This window comes from Hoplias malabaricus, chromosome 1, assembly GCF_029633855.1.
Source record: "Hoplias malabaricus isolate fHopMal1 chromosome 1, fHopMal1.hap1, whole genome shotgun sequence".
NCBI lineage: Eukaryota > Metazoa > Chordata > Actinopteri > Characiformes > Erythrinidae > Hoplias > Hoplias malabaricus.
This window is the reverse complement of record NC_089800.1, coordinates 12,818,702-12,836,116: the sequence shown is the minus strand read 5'-3', so window position 1 is coordinate 12,836,116 and position 17,415 is coordinate 12,818,702. Positions and strand designations below refer to the sequence as shown.

The 17,415-nt window shown below is 36.7% G+C and overlaps 2 protein-coding genes across 2 annotated transcripts in view; one reads left to right on the top strand and one right to left on the bottom strand.

Annotated features, from left to right (window-relative positions):
- The window catches only part of acad11 (acyl-CoA dehydrogenase family, member 11), a 63,906-nt gene that overhangs the window by 19,470 nt on the left and 27,021 nt on the right, over positions 1-17,415 (bottom strand). The gene's annotated exons all lie outside the window — the stretch shown is intronic.
- On the top strand, positions 186-12,914 carry ackr4b (atypical chemokine receptor 4b). Its single transcript, XM_066677865.1, has 2 exons — positions 186-327; positions 10,220-12,914. Exon 2 carries the CDS (start codon positions 10,226-10,228, stop codon positions 11,381-11,383), a length of 1,158 nt encoding a protein of 385 aa, XP_066533962.1. The 5' UTR covers positions 186-327; positions 10,220-10,225; the 3' UTR covers positions 11,384-12,914.

Genomic DNA, 17,415 nt, shown 5'->3' with positions numbered 1-17,415 from the left:
ACGAATCATATTCACATTCACAGAGAGATCTTACATCATACAGAAGTGGAACAAAAACTGAAAGAGAGGGAAGGAATAAACAGGAGGCAGTATAATCTGTAGCGAGAGGTGGGGAACCCTGCGCACTCGCTCACTTGCTCTCTCTTTCCCACGTGCTGACACGCACACACACACACATACTTAGGCATCTCTCAGTGAGGCAGAAGCTCCTCATTCCTCCACACAGAGGAGTGTTTCTCTCTGAAGCCTGGGAGTGCTGGACTGAGAATCTCAGTGATAGAGCTTCTCTAGACAAGACTCACACATTTACACACACTGTGACAAAAGGTAAGATAAACTCCATACACTCCTCACATTAATGTACAGCACTGAACCTTATCTGAACTGCTTACATTACCAGGCAGTCACAGTAGCCGCAGGTCAAAGTGCTTTCGCAGTGTCACTGTGCTTGTTGATCTGTACACTCTCGTTCATAAGTTTGGGAACAAATGTTTTAAATGTGAAAACTGTTGCTGTTAAATACAATTTTCCAATGAGCTAAATGTTAACTTCACAGGGGAAGGCAAAACGTTCTAAATTTTAAGCAAAAATTAAAGCAAAACCATTCAATTCAAGGCACTTTCTGAGTATTTCTATTGTGAATAATGTGAATAATAGCTGGACTTTTCTAAGTCCTTTAAAAATGGAAAACAGAAAACATGGAGATTTGTTACTGTTGTGATAAGCTATTAACATATCAAAAACAAAACAAAAACAATGCTAAGTAAATAAAGTAAATACTAACGTCAAACCTGCGACAAGCATTCCTCGTGAATAATGTCAAAGCCTACATTTTTGTTATGATGCCAGTATTCATGCCTCTCTGCTGAAAATAGAGACCAAAATATTGTCAAAATATTGTCCTTTTAAACAGTTTAACAGCAGAAAACTACCAAACCACTATATTTGCTATATTTGATTTTTTTTTGTCTTTACAAACATGAGTTGAAGTTATTGTTTAAGTAACGGTGAGAATATTTCACAAGAAAGTGTCCAGAAATGTACAGGAGTGGTAATCATGCATTTGACACTAATTATCTCTTAAATCATAACTTGAGGGCTGATAGTAAACACGCTTACACTAATATCTATTTTTGCTTTATTTTATTAATGCATGTATTTTTTTAATTTACTTTACAGAAAATGTTTTTTGTTTTTGTGCATTTATTTTACAAATTCAAGTTTATAATAATAATTAATAATGGTGTCTCTCTAAGTCTGAATGTAAACGCTACTCAGTGTTTTCAGTTCATTTACAGCAATAGCAGTGACAGGGACAACATTCTACACTGTATTTGCTCTGCTACACTAACTATAACAAATTAAACACTAACCCTGTGTGAACTTAAATATTTCCCACAGGAATCTAGGGGAAAAAACCCATAGGAACATAAATTCCTATCTTTCAATAAATGCTTTACACAAAAAAGTGTCTCATCTCACAGAATTTTCAAGAATTTTTTCAAACTAATCTGGAACGCAGCACAGTTTTTAAATGTCTGTAAAACCTTTTGAATTGTGTTCCACTGTGTAGCATCCACATCCTACTGTTTATTTGCTCTACTGCATTAAGCTAGTATATAAAAAGCAACAATATTCTCTGATTGAAACAATATCACGTGTGAATACTTGTTGATGGCAATAAAAATAAATAAATATATCAATGAATTAATGAATATATAACTTAACACATGAGAAGGTCCAGGGCTGACAGTTTTGATAGAGATGGTAAGATGAGAGTCTACTACATTTTAACAGCTTTTCTTCAAAAGAACATCTGCATATGAACGTACTCTCTGAAACATACAGCCATTCTTCTGGTGTATTACTAAATATATATTCAGTGTCAGCTGTATTTAATGTGAGTGCTATTCCCTTTATAGGATGTATATTGACTAAATCAATAACTGTTACCAAAATGTATTACTGTAAAGCTTCCTAAGCCAACACTCAACACCTTTAAGCAGTTCAAATGACTTTGTGTCTATATTCAAAGTCTAACTCAATATTTAGACCAAACCTCGTATTAAACAAACATGAGGTTTTAACATGAACATTACCTAAAACGCAAGGAGGGTCAGCCAACAAACAAGCAAGCAAGCAAGCAAGCAAATAAATAAACAAACAAACAAATAAATAAAGCTTTAATTAAGGCCAAAGTCCTGAAACCTATCCCAAAGCAGGTGAGCAAATTTAAGAGTGAATTTTCTGTGTGAATGCTAGACTATTTGAATTTTTAGAAAAATTTGAATTCATTTAAAGGCAGGGAGATTACAGTGTTTACATTCTGACATGATCCACAAGCACGTTGACTAGATGATCTAAAGCTAAAGTTCAAAATAAAGATATGAGCTTTCTGCAGATGCAGTCACAGGTACGGCCAGTCAAGTCACAAGGAGTTTCTGAATACAACTTTTTTTTTTTTTTTTTTTTTTTTTTTATTTATTTTTTTTTTAAGTATTTCCGTGTCAACAAACATGCAACCCTTATTTGTGTGTGAGTGGAGAGTGTTGTGTTCATAGTTTGCAGAGTGATAAACGCTACTTACTGAATTAAAATGGTGTAACAGGGCTTTTATAAGGAATTCAATGCTTTAATAACAGATTACACAATAACAACTGAGAACTAATACTGCACAACCATTGCTGGTGTAAATGAACAATGTAGATAGTCAGTAATTCTACACTGCTGTGAACATTTTTTTGTCTGATTCATTTGCTTAGTATTATTATTTATACTTGTGGGAAAATTAACATGAATGTTTCTGGGTTGTAGATGTTTCTGGTAATTTGTAGATGTTTGCACAGGTGTCAAGCCACATTCAAATTAAAAATAAAGAGCTGCATCAAAATCCGAATGTATATTAAAATAGCAACAAATAAACAAAGTCTTTCACTCCATTCTACAGAATGATTGAAAGCAAGAGAATACTGGAAAATATAAAGACTTCCAAAAAATATTACATCATTCATCTTCTACATTCATCCAATCCTCAGTTACATGTAGATTCATTACGTTCTAGTGCATTTTGGGTTGCTAATGCTGCTGGTTTGCCAATCAGCGTTTCTTTAACACACAGCTCCAAAGAGCTACACAATGTGTGGTTGAGATTCTAGACGGGTGGTCAGTGCCTCTCTGAGCCAGTGCTATGCTTACCCATGATTCCCTTCCATGCATGGATCAGTGCAGAAGTATAAATAAGCTTTAACAGTTTTTAACAGCTACAAAGATCAAAAGTGCTCAGTTATCTTCTCATAGATAAAGAGCTGTAATAAAATCAGATCTTTTCTTATCTGAATCAATAGTGGAGCTTGAATGTCTCAAAGCTTCACACACACACACACACACACACACACACACACACACACACACACACACACACACACACACACATGACATAAATGAATAGTCATTCTGTTTGCTTTAAGACAGCAATGTGCATTTAAAAAACATTATATATTGATGTTAAGTGTGCACTGTTTTTTTTCCTTAGTAAATGGAAAATATATATATATATAAAAAAAGCTTATTTATACAATTTCTTGAGAAAGTCCAATTGTATGAAATATTCCATGTTACAAGATGCACATAAAAATATCCCGCTGATTTATTTGATATGTAATGGACACAGTAGATCAAAGCTGAAACTGCTTAGATTTTAATTTTTTTTTTTTTGGTTAAAAAAACCCCCCACATGAATATGTATATGATAAATGTCCTGCAGCATTTATCACTATGCTGATTAAACAATCCATAAGCTCTAACCACTCCAGTCCACACTCTGAACTTGCCCTGAAACTCACTGCATCTACTTTTGGAATATTTAAATCATGAAAAAAAAAAAAAATACATTTAAAAAAAGGATATCCTGCCAGTAGATTTCCATCCTGCCAGTGGCATGGCCAGTGTTTCAATGAGCTATAAGTATTAAATAGTTGAGGTAAGAGAATAAATGCATTTAAAAATAAAGTGCAAAATAATTTAAATGTACGGTAGTTACAACTGAAACATCTGTGGGCAGCCGTAACCTAATGGTTAGAGCAGAGGGCTTAGGACTGAAAGGTTGGAAGCAGTGGGAGTGAAAGAACAGCACTGTCCTCTTCCCTCAATCCATGTCTGGGGGATCCTCAATCCAAATCCGGCGCTGGGCATAGCTGCCCATTGCTCTGGGTGTGTGTTCACAGCCCCTAGTGCACTAGTGTGTGTGTGTTAACTGCCACAGATGGGTTAAATATGGAAGACACATTTTGTTGTACCTTGTTCAATGACAAATAATTGCACATTTCATTTAACTTCCAGTTAATCACTAGTTTTCCTATCATTTGTCACACGCATAGCTGACTGAGTGACAAACTTTGTTTAGGAATTTGTAATTAGACCAAGTACTCTGAATTATCTTAAACACTGTAAAATAAACCTGTTAAGAGACAAAATGTAGCAGCGAAACATTAAAGGCTATAAGAAGTTAAGCTGGTGAAATAAAACTACACATAAACGTAGCTCCGCTGATAGTTCCAAAGCTATCTCGACTTGTCATATGTGGCTGTCGTCCTATCTAAATGAGAAAAACAGCTGCTTTTCACATCTGTCTCATATATACATAGGCACATACATAGCTTATCCAGTTTTTTGAGACTGAAGACTCCGTACACAGCAGCTGCAGCTGGACAGGTACAAAATGTCATAAGCGCTGCAAAACATACTCCAGAAAAGAATGGAAAATTTTAATTTAATAGATATGTGAGAGCAAAAGAGAGGTGTGTTTGTGTGAACTGGAGAGAGAGAGAGAGGGAAAAGAGAGAAAGAGGGAAAAAAGGGGGGATGGGGACCAATTAACTGGCATTCCACAAACTTTATGATAAACATAAGTGGACACAAAAATGTGAAAGGACACTTTTCAAGCATGTGTTCAATTATGTGTTCAACTGAGCACGTGGTAACTGTACATTTACACCTCAGGAAAGCATTGCCAAGAGAAAGTGATGCTTTAGGGAAGCTATATACAACACTTTTGACATCCAATACTTTTGTGAATCGCTGTGTTTGATCCAGGACTAATAATTTATCATTATTATCTGATTTTATAAATTCTCTTGGGGCTGAATATCATCAAATGATAACATCAAATGATCCAACACATTGTTAAGCTTTCACTGTGGAGTTGAATCAAAACTGCTGAAGACCCTCCCTTTCAGAAGAAAAATTGGATGGGCTATGTGGTATGTGTTCAAAGGAACACTATGTAATATTTTTAACTTAAATGTACAACTTCATTGTGATGCTTCACTGACCTGTAATAGGGAAAATAAATATACAGTCTTTGCTACTCTGAGCTCAGCACTGCAGAAACTGGGAAGTTGTATGCATTTAAATATAGCAATTGATACCTCAATATAACTATTCATGTTCAGGGGTACATATTGACCATAAAAAGGAGAAATTTATCAGCGAAGGGAAAGCATTAGCAAGGTGGTCAATGTCATCAGCTATAAGTGTTTAAAAAAAAAAAAAAATGAGAACAGCCAGTCATGAGAGTGAGGTCATTTACATATTGTCATATCAAGCTGCATGGATTTCTAATTTTACAGGTGTTTTATTTTCTACAAGCACAACAGTTGCTCTTTTAAAAGTATGTAATTTTACATAAATATAAGGGGGGTAATACATACAGTCCAGATTTAATGGGGAAATAAAAAGGAAGCAAACCACATTAAATTAAAGAATGATATCTTTCTGTATAGGTTATTATATTGGACGTATATCCTGTAGAGTTATTACACTGGCGATGAAGCTAGCTCATATCATTTTAACCGCTCATGTAAAGGCCTAGTTACAATAACAGCCCATTTTATTTTGAAGGAAGAAATAGAGGGTGGAATAAGACATTAATGGAAAATCCAGATTTTGGCGCATAAATCTAAAAAGTATAAAAATGTCATGTGTCCTCAGGGGAAAAAAGAAATGAAAAATGCAGACTGTGCCTTTTAAGGACAAGAGATTTAAGACAGATATTTAGACATTCATCAGAACTGAGGAACATCTTTTGTACCGTTGACTGAGGTTTGACCTTGATGGACAGATACAAAATGCTTCAGTAATGTGTTATCTTCCGTAGTGGAATGTTAATGTAACAAAATGTGCGACAGTACAGACACAACACACAGATAAATGTGGGCATCAGCTGAGGTCAGGTGCCTGACACACATTCTTATAAAGTTACTTAAGCACGCTTCCCCTGATACGTAGTGTGTCCTTTCAAAACAAAGCCACACATTCATCAACCTGACAGATTTTCCTTCTAACTGAGCACTGATTACGTAAGAATTGCCTGCAAAGAAATTGGAACTGTCTGCAAAACAGAAACCAGAAGAGTAAAACAAATAGTCATAGATATAACTTAAATATAATCTGGCATCAAGTAGAATCATGAGCAGAGGTTTAGCATCCTATGGTTATACAGTAGATTTTTCTGGAACTACAGAATCTAATCCAGATTATTCAATAATAATTTGATCCAGGTAAGTGTTCAACACAGCAGTGGTTTGCAAGATGGGAAAATCTTTTAACTGATGTACCATAATTTGGTTCTCCTCCAAGTGTGTTGAGCTGTCCAACAGCATTGGTGTGTGTGGAACTGAGAATCCCTAAAAACTGTGAGGGGGGAAAGAGAAAAAAAACCAAAAACAAAACACCTCCCCACAAGTGGCACTCACTACACTCAAAGAGGGCTTTATATTAAAGTCTGAGAACTAGTTTAAAGGGCATGAGAAAATGGGATTCACAAAGCTGCGACTCAGAAATGCTGCTTAGTTGAGGGAGGCAATGGCCGGGAAATTTCTGATTCTACATATTCATACTTCTTAAAGTCCCTAGGAAACTAAATCTGTGTTTTCTTTCTAATTACGTTTATCTGGCTCCTCATGGTCCACAATGAAGGGTGTATATATAATATCTTATGAATATCTTCCTAAAGTCTATAATAATTGTTATTCACCAGTATTGCTCTCCTCTACGTAGAATGGGCATTCGTAAAATGGCTAATGTTCTGAGGCACACACTGAATGAAACCTGCATTTGTTTTGAGGCTCACAATAAGTAAATCGAGTGTGTACGCTGCTACTTGTATGAGCCTTAAACTGAGTAAAACCAGCATTCATTTGTTGTCCACGCTGGCTCCAGAGCTCAGTCATTTCGATGAGTGAATTGTTTTTGAGTTCATCTTCGGTGGGTTTGTACATGTATGGCTGTATAATCCTGTTTATCCTTGCATGTGCCATTATGTTATATATCTTGGAATGCGCTTGTATCTCGATTACAGAAATCAAAGCCAGTTAACCCTAAAGATGAAAATTCAAATTAGAAAGCTAAAAAATGCAGCTTCTCTGTCTCAAGACTGTGTGCGTTGCCATAGTAATGTAAACAAAACTTAGCCAATGATAGAGGGCTGTAAACATACCTACTTCCCCCTTTTTCTGCCAGTTGTGTGAACGAGTATAGAATTTTGCTCTACCATGATCAATTGTTGAGAGTGAACCCTGAGAAAAATAAAAATGTTGTGGAATGTAGCTGCGACTGCCATCAAAAATATACACTCGGGACATTTGTCCAGTGAAGCTGGGAGCCAATGGAGAATTTATGAGCTCAGATGGTCTCTGGAGCAGGCCTGACAATGGCAAGGAAAAAGAAAATGACACCCTTGGACAAAGTTCTCAAGCTGTGGATGGAGACTGGGTGTGGTATTACTTTAATGAGCCTGCACTTTATGTAAGGAACGAGAGGAAAATTAGTAGAGTTTATTAAATTTGTGATTTGGTAGGCACTCCAAATACCCAAATACTCCAAATATATGGGCACAATCAATAAAAAAAAGTTGGGGATAAAATGTAAGGTGGTATACCAACAAACCTGAGCACAGAACTGAAAAATCTGTTCTATCATCTCAAACTGGAAAGGTTATCCTCAGCATATGTTATCATCATCAAATCCTGCAGCTGTGACAAGTATGACGCTACGGATCCAATTCACTCTTGGGGCACTCATTACAAACATGTTCACCCAAGATCAAGCATTCTTTACCCTACTATAACAAAGGCTCCTTCAGTTCCTCTCCAAGCTGACAAGGAACCTGCCTCCAAGTGGAAAACAAATGTTTTCACTACACCCTATGGCTCCAAAATTAGTCATTAAATCATACGATCTTCTTTGTAGCCAACAAATATACGATGCACCCTACAGTGCGCAATAAGCTGAAGAGAGAAACACAAATAACCAGAGCCTTTGATTAAAAATAATTAAATAAATATATAAAAAAATAAAAAAACCCACAAAAAACAGTGCAAATCATAAATGAAAAAGTGGGACAGTCTTGTCATCTGCATGGCTTTTTATTCCAAGTGCGGTCCATTCATGTTTGGCTGACTTTTATTGCACACAGATGTGTTCGTATTCTTCTTACTGAGGTGCCCACACTTGTTTAGATAACATACAAACCCTATTATTGCAGTGATTGCTACAATAACGCTTATTAAACTGAACAGATTTCTGGCCTAAAGCTAAGGCCAAGCTTCTTTTTAAGCTAAAACAAGATATATTCCTTCAGAAAAGTAAAGATCAAATATTAATGAGGCAATGTTCTCCGCAACTTTATGGCGTATGACATCAAAGAAAATGTTTTAAAAATAGTTTTTAGTTATTTCAATCAGTGAAGCACATGGGATCTATAATACTGCACATTGCCTGAAACAGACGGCAATCCTCAGACTCCCCTGTAGCCTATTATTAAGTGGACAAAATCCGGTTAGCTGGAACAAAATTATGCCAAATGTATGGATTTCCAAAGCATTGCTGTGTTTTTACAATTTTATGAATGGTTAATGTTAAATATGAAAAACCAAAGTAATAATAATATACGTTCTCCTACAAGTCGTAATAATCACAACTCTAGATCTTCTATAAGTAGAAGTATTAAAAAAGAACTACTTCTACCACTGGGTTCACTAAGCACAGACCACTAGAACTGGGCTATATGGAAAACATAGAAGCAGGCAGCACTGGGGCTAGCATTAAAACTATTTTAAAAGCAAACAGAAGTACTATATTATACATCAATGGTGGTGGGGGGGGGGGTGCTCACAAATGCACATATATTTGCATTTTGCATTCTTAACCTCTTATAAGTGCAGGCCTTTTTTCCATTTTCCGTCTGAAACTACATACCCAAATCTAGACCCATTCTTAACTTTCAAAACAGCAAAAAAATAAATTAATTTTAAGGTCTCATTTATTTAGATAATTATATTTTTTTTAAAAAAAAGCACAGATGCAAAATTGGACAAAGACAGTACATGCAGCAATGGGTATGAATAATTTTCGTTAAAAAAAATCCAAGATTCTTGTTAGTTTCATACCAAGAATTGCATCCCAAACTAAATAATGTCTGTATGTTTCTTGGGGTTGGTGTTCCGATTCATGCATATCTCTGCTTGCTGTTTTAAAACATCTAAATTTCTTTTGAAGTGAGAATAATCTACTAATTACAAACCATTGACTATCACGAGCTACAAAAAGAAAGGTATGTTCCCAGAGGCCTCACATTAAGAACTACTGCTATAAATAAATCACAAACAGGCCTGGGGAGTTAATAGAAAATTTTTTGAAATCGACATTTAAAACTTCTAATCTACATAATCTTTTCTATATCAATTGACTAGAATTTTTTTACTACCACACATACAGTCATGTTATTCTGCCCCATCCAATCTGCCACATGGACGCTACAATGAGGAGAACCTAAACCGAGCAGCTCGAACAGCTTTCACCAAAAGCAAAATGCTGTCTCTGTCATTTGGACGTGTTTTGAGTTTAGTGAAGACGACAAGCTCCTGTCAACATTAGAAAAAATTAACCCAGCTTTAATACTTCTCTGTGAGCTATAAGGCAAAAAATAAAAATCAAATAATCCTTCAATCCTAATTGTAATCGAGGTAAAATTAATTGTGATATATATTTGTTCTCATATCGCCAAGCACTACATAAAGGTCTTTGCCCTCATATGAATGTGATCTTTTTGAGGTGACCTAGGCTTCGCATACACAACACATGCAATATACAGTCCTGAACTAGAGAAAGTTACAAAGTCACTAAGTTCAAACCACTCTAATACGACTTTTCTTTCTTTCAGGCCACAATGGAGTCACACCATGATTATGACTTTGAAGACCATGACCATTACAATATCAGTTCCAACCATAGCTACTATGACGAGGACGACTACAAAGACTTACACACCGTATGCGACAAGCAGGATGTTCGCTCCTTCGGTGGGATATTCCTGCCTGTGGTGTACACCTTAGCGCTTGTCGTGGGCCTGGCTGGGAACTCCATGGTGATCTTTGTCTACATGTCCCAGAAGCGCTTGAGAACCATGACTGATGTCTTCATTCTCAACCTGGCATTTGCTGACCTCCTCCTCCTCTTCACCTTGCCTTTCTGGGCCGCAGATGCCGTCAATGGCTGGGAGATTGGCGTGGCTGCCTGCAAGATAACCTCGGCCCTCTACACTACCAACTTCAGCTGCAGCATGCTGCTGCTTGCCTGCATTAGTGTGGACCGCTACCGTGCACTAACTCAGGGGTCCACCATTACCCACGGCCAATCCAGAGTTAATACACGCAGAAAAAGAGTGTTGCTGTGTCTGCTAGTCTGGATGGCTGCTTGCATTTTTGGCTTGCCAGACATGGTCCTGGCAACGGTCAAGCAATATGCGACAAGCAACCGCAAAGCTTGCAGGGTTGCTTTTGATACACCTAGCATGGCAAAAGCAGTAAAAGCCACACTGGAGCTTCTGGAAATGTCTCTAAGCTTCTTACTGCCGATCATGGTGATGATGTTCTGTTACTGCAGAGTTGGAATGGCCCTGAGCCAGGCGGCAACTTCCGGGGTGAGAGGAGGCAGACGGTGGAAGGCTTTTCGGGTGCTCATTGCTGTAGTCGGGGTGTTTCTCTTGACCCAGCTGCCCTATAACATTGTCAAATTCATAAAGGCTATGGATGTAATCTTTGTTGTTGTGACAGATTGTGAGGTAAGCAAAAGACTAGACCGGGCCAATCAGGTGACCGAGAGCCTTGCCCTCACTCATTGCTGCCTGAATCCCATTCTGTACATCTTTATCGGGTCTTCCTTCAAAGAGCATGTGCTGAAGATTGCTAAACGCTTTGGACAGACTGGAAGGCGCTATCGGCAAAGCACCGAACAACCTACAGTGGAGATCTCACTCAGACAACAATCGCAAACTAACGCAAACTCTGAGTCAGAAGAGAAGGACACCAGTACCTTCACTATATAAAAACTTGCACCTTCTTACTAACTGATGGACAGCTATTAAAGCATGCATTGGGTCATATTACAAGAAAAAAGTCATTTCTTAAACCGCACATTTAATATTTAGTCACCTCACAGTACTTGGTATGTCCACAAGCCAAGGCTTATAATCTTCTTACATGTAGCTGTATAGTCTTGTTTGTAAGTATTAAAATATAGCAGATGTAAAAAGGGATGTTCGGATGAGTCTGTGAGCTTAATTGTCAGACTTACTATTTAGTTTACATTTATATATTATCCAGTAAGTAATATGAAACAAACTATGCAGGTTTAGTAGATTTGAGCATCGCCTACTGAAATGTGGGCACACATACAGCATTTGCTTTTAAAAAATAAAAATAAAACTGATTGATTATTTATCTGATCATATGTAAAAAAAAAAAAAAGTGTACAGTACAGAGTGCAATGCAAAAGTCAAATATCAGCCTTCGTTTATTTAATTTTGAATTTATTAAATATATGGCTATTAAGTTATACATTTTTCAGGATATGTTTCTGAGGACATTAGATACAAAATTATGTACTTTTATATAGAAAGAGAAAGTCAAAGGGAGAAAAAGGACTTCTGTGCAAGGACTGACAGCCCACCAGGTTTGCATCATCAGATAAAGAGTACTTACAATTCTCAACTTGTAGAGAAAACTCAAGCTCCATTCTAGCTTCAGATCTGGGAGAGAAATAAAACAATTAAACCCTCATTTCTGCCTTCTGCTGTGATAAGAAAACAAAGCAATGTGGGTCTGGAAGGATGTGCTGTGGTCAAGAAGTTGTTACTAAAAATAAATGCTTTCATATCACAGAAGCTTCTGGTGTTCTCTGAAAAAACTTGGATTGGTTGGAACAGAGCTCAGACTTAAATCCCACAATGTGTGTGTGGGATTGCTCGAATTGTGAGAAGACAGAATGGAACCTGTAACACAGGCACAGGGAGGAGACAGTAAAAAGAGAAAATGATTTTTAATATCAAACAATGTATAAAACGGGAAATAATTGTTTATTTATTTATTTATTTTTAATGACACTAAATGAATGACGTGAACTTAAATAGGTATGAAGGGTGGTCCCTGACTTTTGCACAGCACTAGATGATGAGAGATCTTTTTATATATATATATGTATAAAAATATTAAAATTTTATTTGTTAAAAAAACAAGACTTCTGACTTTCAACTAAAGTATTGTGTAAGACTGCTGTATACATTGGATTTTCATATTTTTCCACACACATACAAACTTGGCAAAATAAGGGCACTGGCATATGATTCTAATATAATGCACTGCTTTGAGCGATAATCAGACAAATTCTCATTGTTGGAAAGATGGTCCAAATTGAGAAGGGAACATGACTTCCTCTACGAGCAATAAAACTAATGGGCCATATTTCTTACAAACTTGAAAGTAAACAGAATAAAGCAACTATTCTACTAAAGTAAATTCATGTTGACTTCCTGCATCTTTAGGCATAATGAGCTGGATTCCTGTATTATGACCATAACCCACCCCTTCAATAAATTATCAAAGTCGTTATGATGTTTCCCCATTAATCGAAGGATCCCAGAGAGCTGATCCCCTCCTCTTACAGCCACAAAGACCCCCAATTAGACCACTCAATTCAACCACACTCTGTGTGTGTGTTTGATGCCCCGTGATGGACCGGCACGTGGCCCAAGGGTGTGTTCCTGCCATATGCCAAGTAATTCCAGGTATGCACCATATCCACCGCGACACGGAACTGTTGCAGACAATGTATAATTGACGTATGAATGAAAGAATTAATGGATTAATATCGATTTGAAAGAGGCCAACATGTCAGTAGCTGTTGATATTTGTGCATATTGGTGCATATTGGATTGTGCATAATTGGTGTCATAGTGGGTCCAGAGTTCGCTCGACTGTGTGCCACACTCACACCTGTAGGTGTTTTCACACAGACAAACCACCTAACATGTTTAACATTTTCAGCCCGTGGGAGGAAACAAAGACACTGAGAGAACACACCAAACTCATCCAAGGCAGGGACTGACCCCCGGGACCCTGAGATCCTGGAGTTGTGTGGCAGCGACACTCCCTCCAGCACCAATGTGCCACAGATAAGAATTCTGAAATAGGAAACCATTCCAACTGAGAAGAATCTGCTCATAAACATAACCCCAAACCTTTGATCAGTTGGTTTGGTATTTCAGGTTTATCCAGCTACATACCCCGATGACACGGAATCATCTGAAAAAAAGAGATGTGTAATTTAACCCTTGCCAGTATTGTCTTTCTTTCTTCTGTTTTCTTTGTCATTGACAGTCTGTGCCTTTAGTGACGTCCATTTGCCCATACTGAGCTGTGATTAAGTACACGTACTACTCAGACTGCTGCCTTTCCTGGATTGCTCAAGCATGCTCAAATGCCCAAAGAATCATTTTCCATTCAGCAGTATGAATATAGCCCCCCCAAAAAAAACAAAAACCCTGGTTTGCCCTCCACAAACATTACAACTATTATTCTATTAAGGAATAATACAACTTAGGATTTAGCTGAATGGCAGCCATTGTAGCATTCCAGATTCTTGTGGAACTCCTTTAGATTTCATTAGAACATGCAAATGGAATCTGACCCCATTTGAACCCTTAAACAATCCTAAAAATATGTGTTTTTCTGCTATCAACCAATGAATCAAACAAAAAGTTTTAGGAGATAAGAGTTGGGAGTTGTTGTTAGTGCTGCCAATATGGAAAAAATAAAGAGCCTGGGCTGTTTGGAACTAAGGGATTTTGGCCAAACCTGGTTGACATCCAACAATTTCCATGTCTGATGACTAACATTTTTCAGTGGAAATAAAGCCAGAAACTCACCTCCAACCAGCTTAAACTGCCCCTGCAGTGCCGGCTTCCAGTGTCATGGCCGTAAGTGGGGAAAATGTTGGTAAGATGTGTGGGTTGGAATGACTCAGTCTAAAGCTTTCACAGTAACACAACAAATAAAACATGGTTTGTATGTGCTTGTTTGTGTTCTGGCATCTGTGGCTGTGTCACTATGACATCTCTACTCTGCCCTTTCCCCCCCTGTTTATATATATATATATATATATATATAGATAGATAGATCAATAAAGAAAACACACAAATAAAATCATCAATTATAATAATATTAATAACAAGCTTGTACATATTTAACACATAAGGCATTACAAAATTTTGACTGGTGGACTGCTTGTGTATGTATGACTAAATTAAGAGAACTGAATGTAGTGGTTAGTTTGTTCAGTATTGATAGATATTAAGGAGGTTTATTGTTCTTGAAGGGGTCTGGTTAAGTTTACTGGATTTGGGGGTGGGGGGGTGTTACCGCTGTTATACTTTAATGAACGTTGAGCAGGTCAAGCTGGACTCATTGGTTTTGTTTTTAATGGAGAATAAAAAATGTTCCACTGATACAAAAAATGAGTGTGATTTTTTTTTGGCAATGGTTAGCCTTTTTAGAAATTATTTAGCTGTTTTGCTTTGTTATTCTTTCTGCTCAAAATACTTCCTAATAAACTGATAGGAATAGTGGCATAGGCTGGTTCATTAGCATGCATAATTGATCAATAATTTTTGCTGCCAAAACTGATTAATAGATATGTAGAAACATGTGGCATTAGAATATTAATCTGGGGTATTCAGTGAGCAGTCTGAGCTTATGAACTTAAGAAATGCGATTTTAAATCACTTTTGTGATAAGTCATAGTAAATTTATTTTTTTTATAAGTCTGTGACCAGAAATAATGAGCCGCAGGTTGTCCACCCTGTTGTAAACTCTAATTTTTCCATCTTCCTCATTTCTGTTGCCTGTCTGATGCTGTGTACTCTTGAGTGACCTTTGGATCACTTTTCTTCTGCCGAGTGATTTTTCCTCTGTTATTCCATGACCCTACTAACCCCTTTTGACTTTCCTCTCCTTTCTGTTTAATTTCTTCTGTCTCCCACCCATGCATAGGATGTTCCTGCTGCTATGCCCATTCTGGCCCTGATCCCGCACCCCAACCACACCCTATCATGTATCCAGTTCAACAATTTGGCCTTGACTTTAATTAATTTATTCATTTATTTATTTTTAAACCCTTCTGTCGCATCACTGAGCACCTTCCTGCCTCCTCACATCTTCACAATTTAAATTATACCTTTACCCAGCTAATTGTTCCTGTCAGTTATTTTTACCACCTCAGGTTGAAACCCAAATTCTTTTCAGTTCAAATCAAATGTATATTTTCTGTCTTTCTTTGTGTATTAAATTCACAGCATGTGTAAAACTAGATATTTGACATTCTGACTGTTCACCAAATCTCAGGTCAAAAAAAGAAGGTCAGTAACTTGTCAAAGTGAGAAGAAACCAACCTACTTTAGAGAACAAAACCCTCCAATCGGACACCACTTTTCTGGGTCACATCATTATTATATTTCTATTGCAAGTGCCAGAGGACGATTCAGACCTTACTTCAGCCTTCATTCTGAAAAATGAGAACTTTATATAACAAAAGGAAACTGGGGCTCAAAGGAAAAGTGACAAAGCTCACCATTCAGGTTTCAGAAAGGGCTCCCTCAAATGGCCTGGTCCTTTTATTAACTGTGAGCTACACATTAGTACAATAGCATGTGTAGATAATCACCATGCTTTTTTAATATTTATAATTGTTCTAGCTCTAACTCTGGTTAATAATACACCACTGACTAACAAGGTCTGGTCATTTTTAAGTCCATATAGTTTACTAGACACTGAGCTGAAGAAATTATGTGATTAAAGAGTTTGTTATTATTATTATTATTTTAAATAATCAGCTAATTTAAATATACACACCATTTTATGTTAAGAATCTTCACTATGTAACTTTTGTAGAAGGGAGTAGGAAACCAACCCTACTTCCTCCCCTTTCCCAGGACAGTGCTTTATATGTGAATTACACTTTGTAAATGTAGGGGGAGCCCAGGAGGAAAACTAATTAATCTTATCTAATGTACTTTAATTCAGGGCAACCATTAAGGACAGAAGTAATTTCCAAATTATTGAGCTGATTCATGAGATGAAATGAGGTACACATCTTTAACAAAGATCACAGTATAATATCTATTTTTACAAATATATTAGACCCATACAAATATTCTTCAAATTAAGCCATATTCAGTTTTACTCCCAGTGATAGATGTTATTTGTATTTTGAAAGTAATTTTTTTATTGGGGAAGCTAAGGAGGGGAAAAAAATAGCTTTAAGGCTCAGCCCGTAAGTGAAGCCATACTAAAAGATTCATTATGGGGTTGTTCTGATGTCATGATAAAGAACAGTGGTCTGGAAGTGATTGCTTGCAAGTGCGGGATGAGAGTAACTGTGAGGGGTCAATGCTGAGGGTCTTCAGATCTCATTCAGATGCTGCATTGGGAGTCATGGAAGGAAACTGAGTCACTGGAGAGTTTAAAATGTTTAAAAAGACATGAAAGAAAAACAGGAACAATAAAGGCATCACAGTAAAGAGGGTAAGAGGACAGCTGGTTGTGTGCGCATTTCTGTGGCTTTCCTAGAATTTGTAAATTCCATGAGAGAAGCAAAACAGGAGGATGTGAGGCCAGCAGAAAAGAATAAAATCATCAGTGGCAAGGGGAAGCATACTACAATGATGCATTTGTTTAGAAGGATTGACGCTTTGAAGAAGAGCTCAAAAAGTCAGCGTAGCAACCTCAACTGAGGGAGGGGAATCATAGAGAATCAGTTTAATACAAATCACAGTAAACTATATGCTTCTGTATTTAAAAATGTTTTTGTGTGTATATATATATATATTCATTGATTAAAGTGTAAAAGTCTTATTCAGCCAAATTATTTAATTATTTATAAATACTTAAATACTGTAAATATACAAGTTTTTATATATATATATATATATATATATATATATATATATATATATATATATTTTTTTTTTTTTTTTTTTTTTTTTTTTCCTTTGATTGTATGGATTTATTTTTAATCATCACGACA

Bases quoted from the DNA above. Each gene is read 5' to 3' on its own strand.
- ackr4b (XM_066677865.1), top strand. From the start codon at position 10,226: ATGGAGTCACACCATGATTATGACTTTGAAGACCATGACCATTACAAT.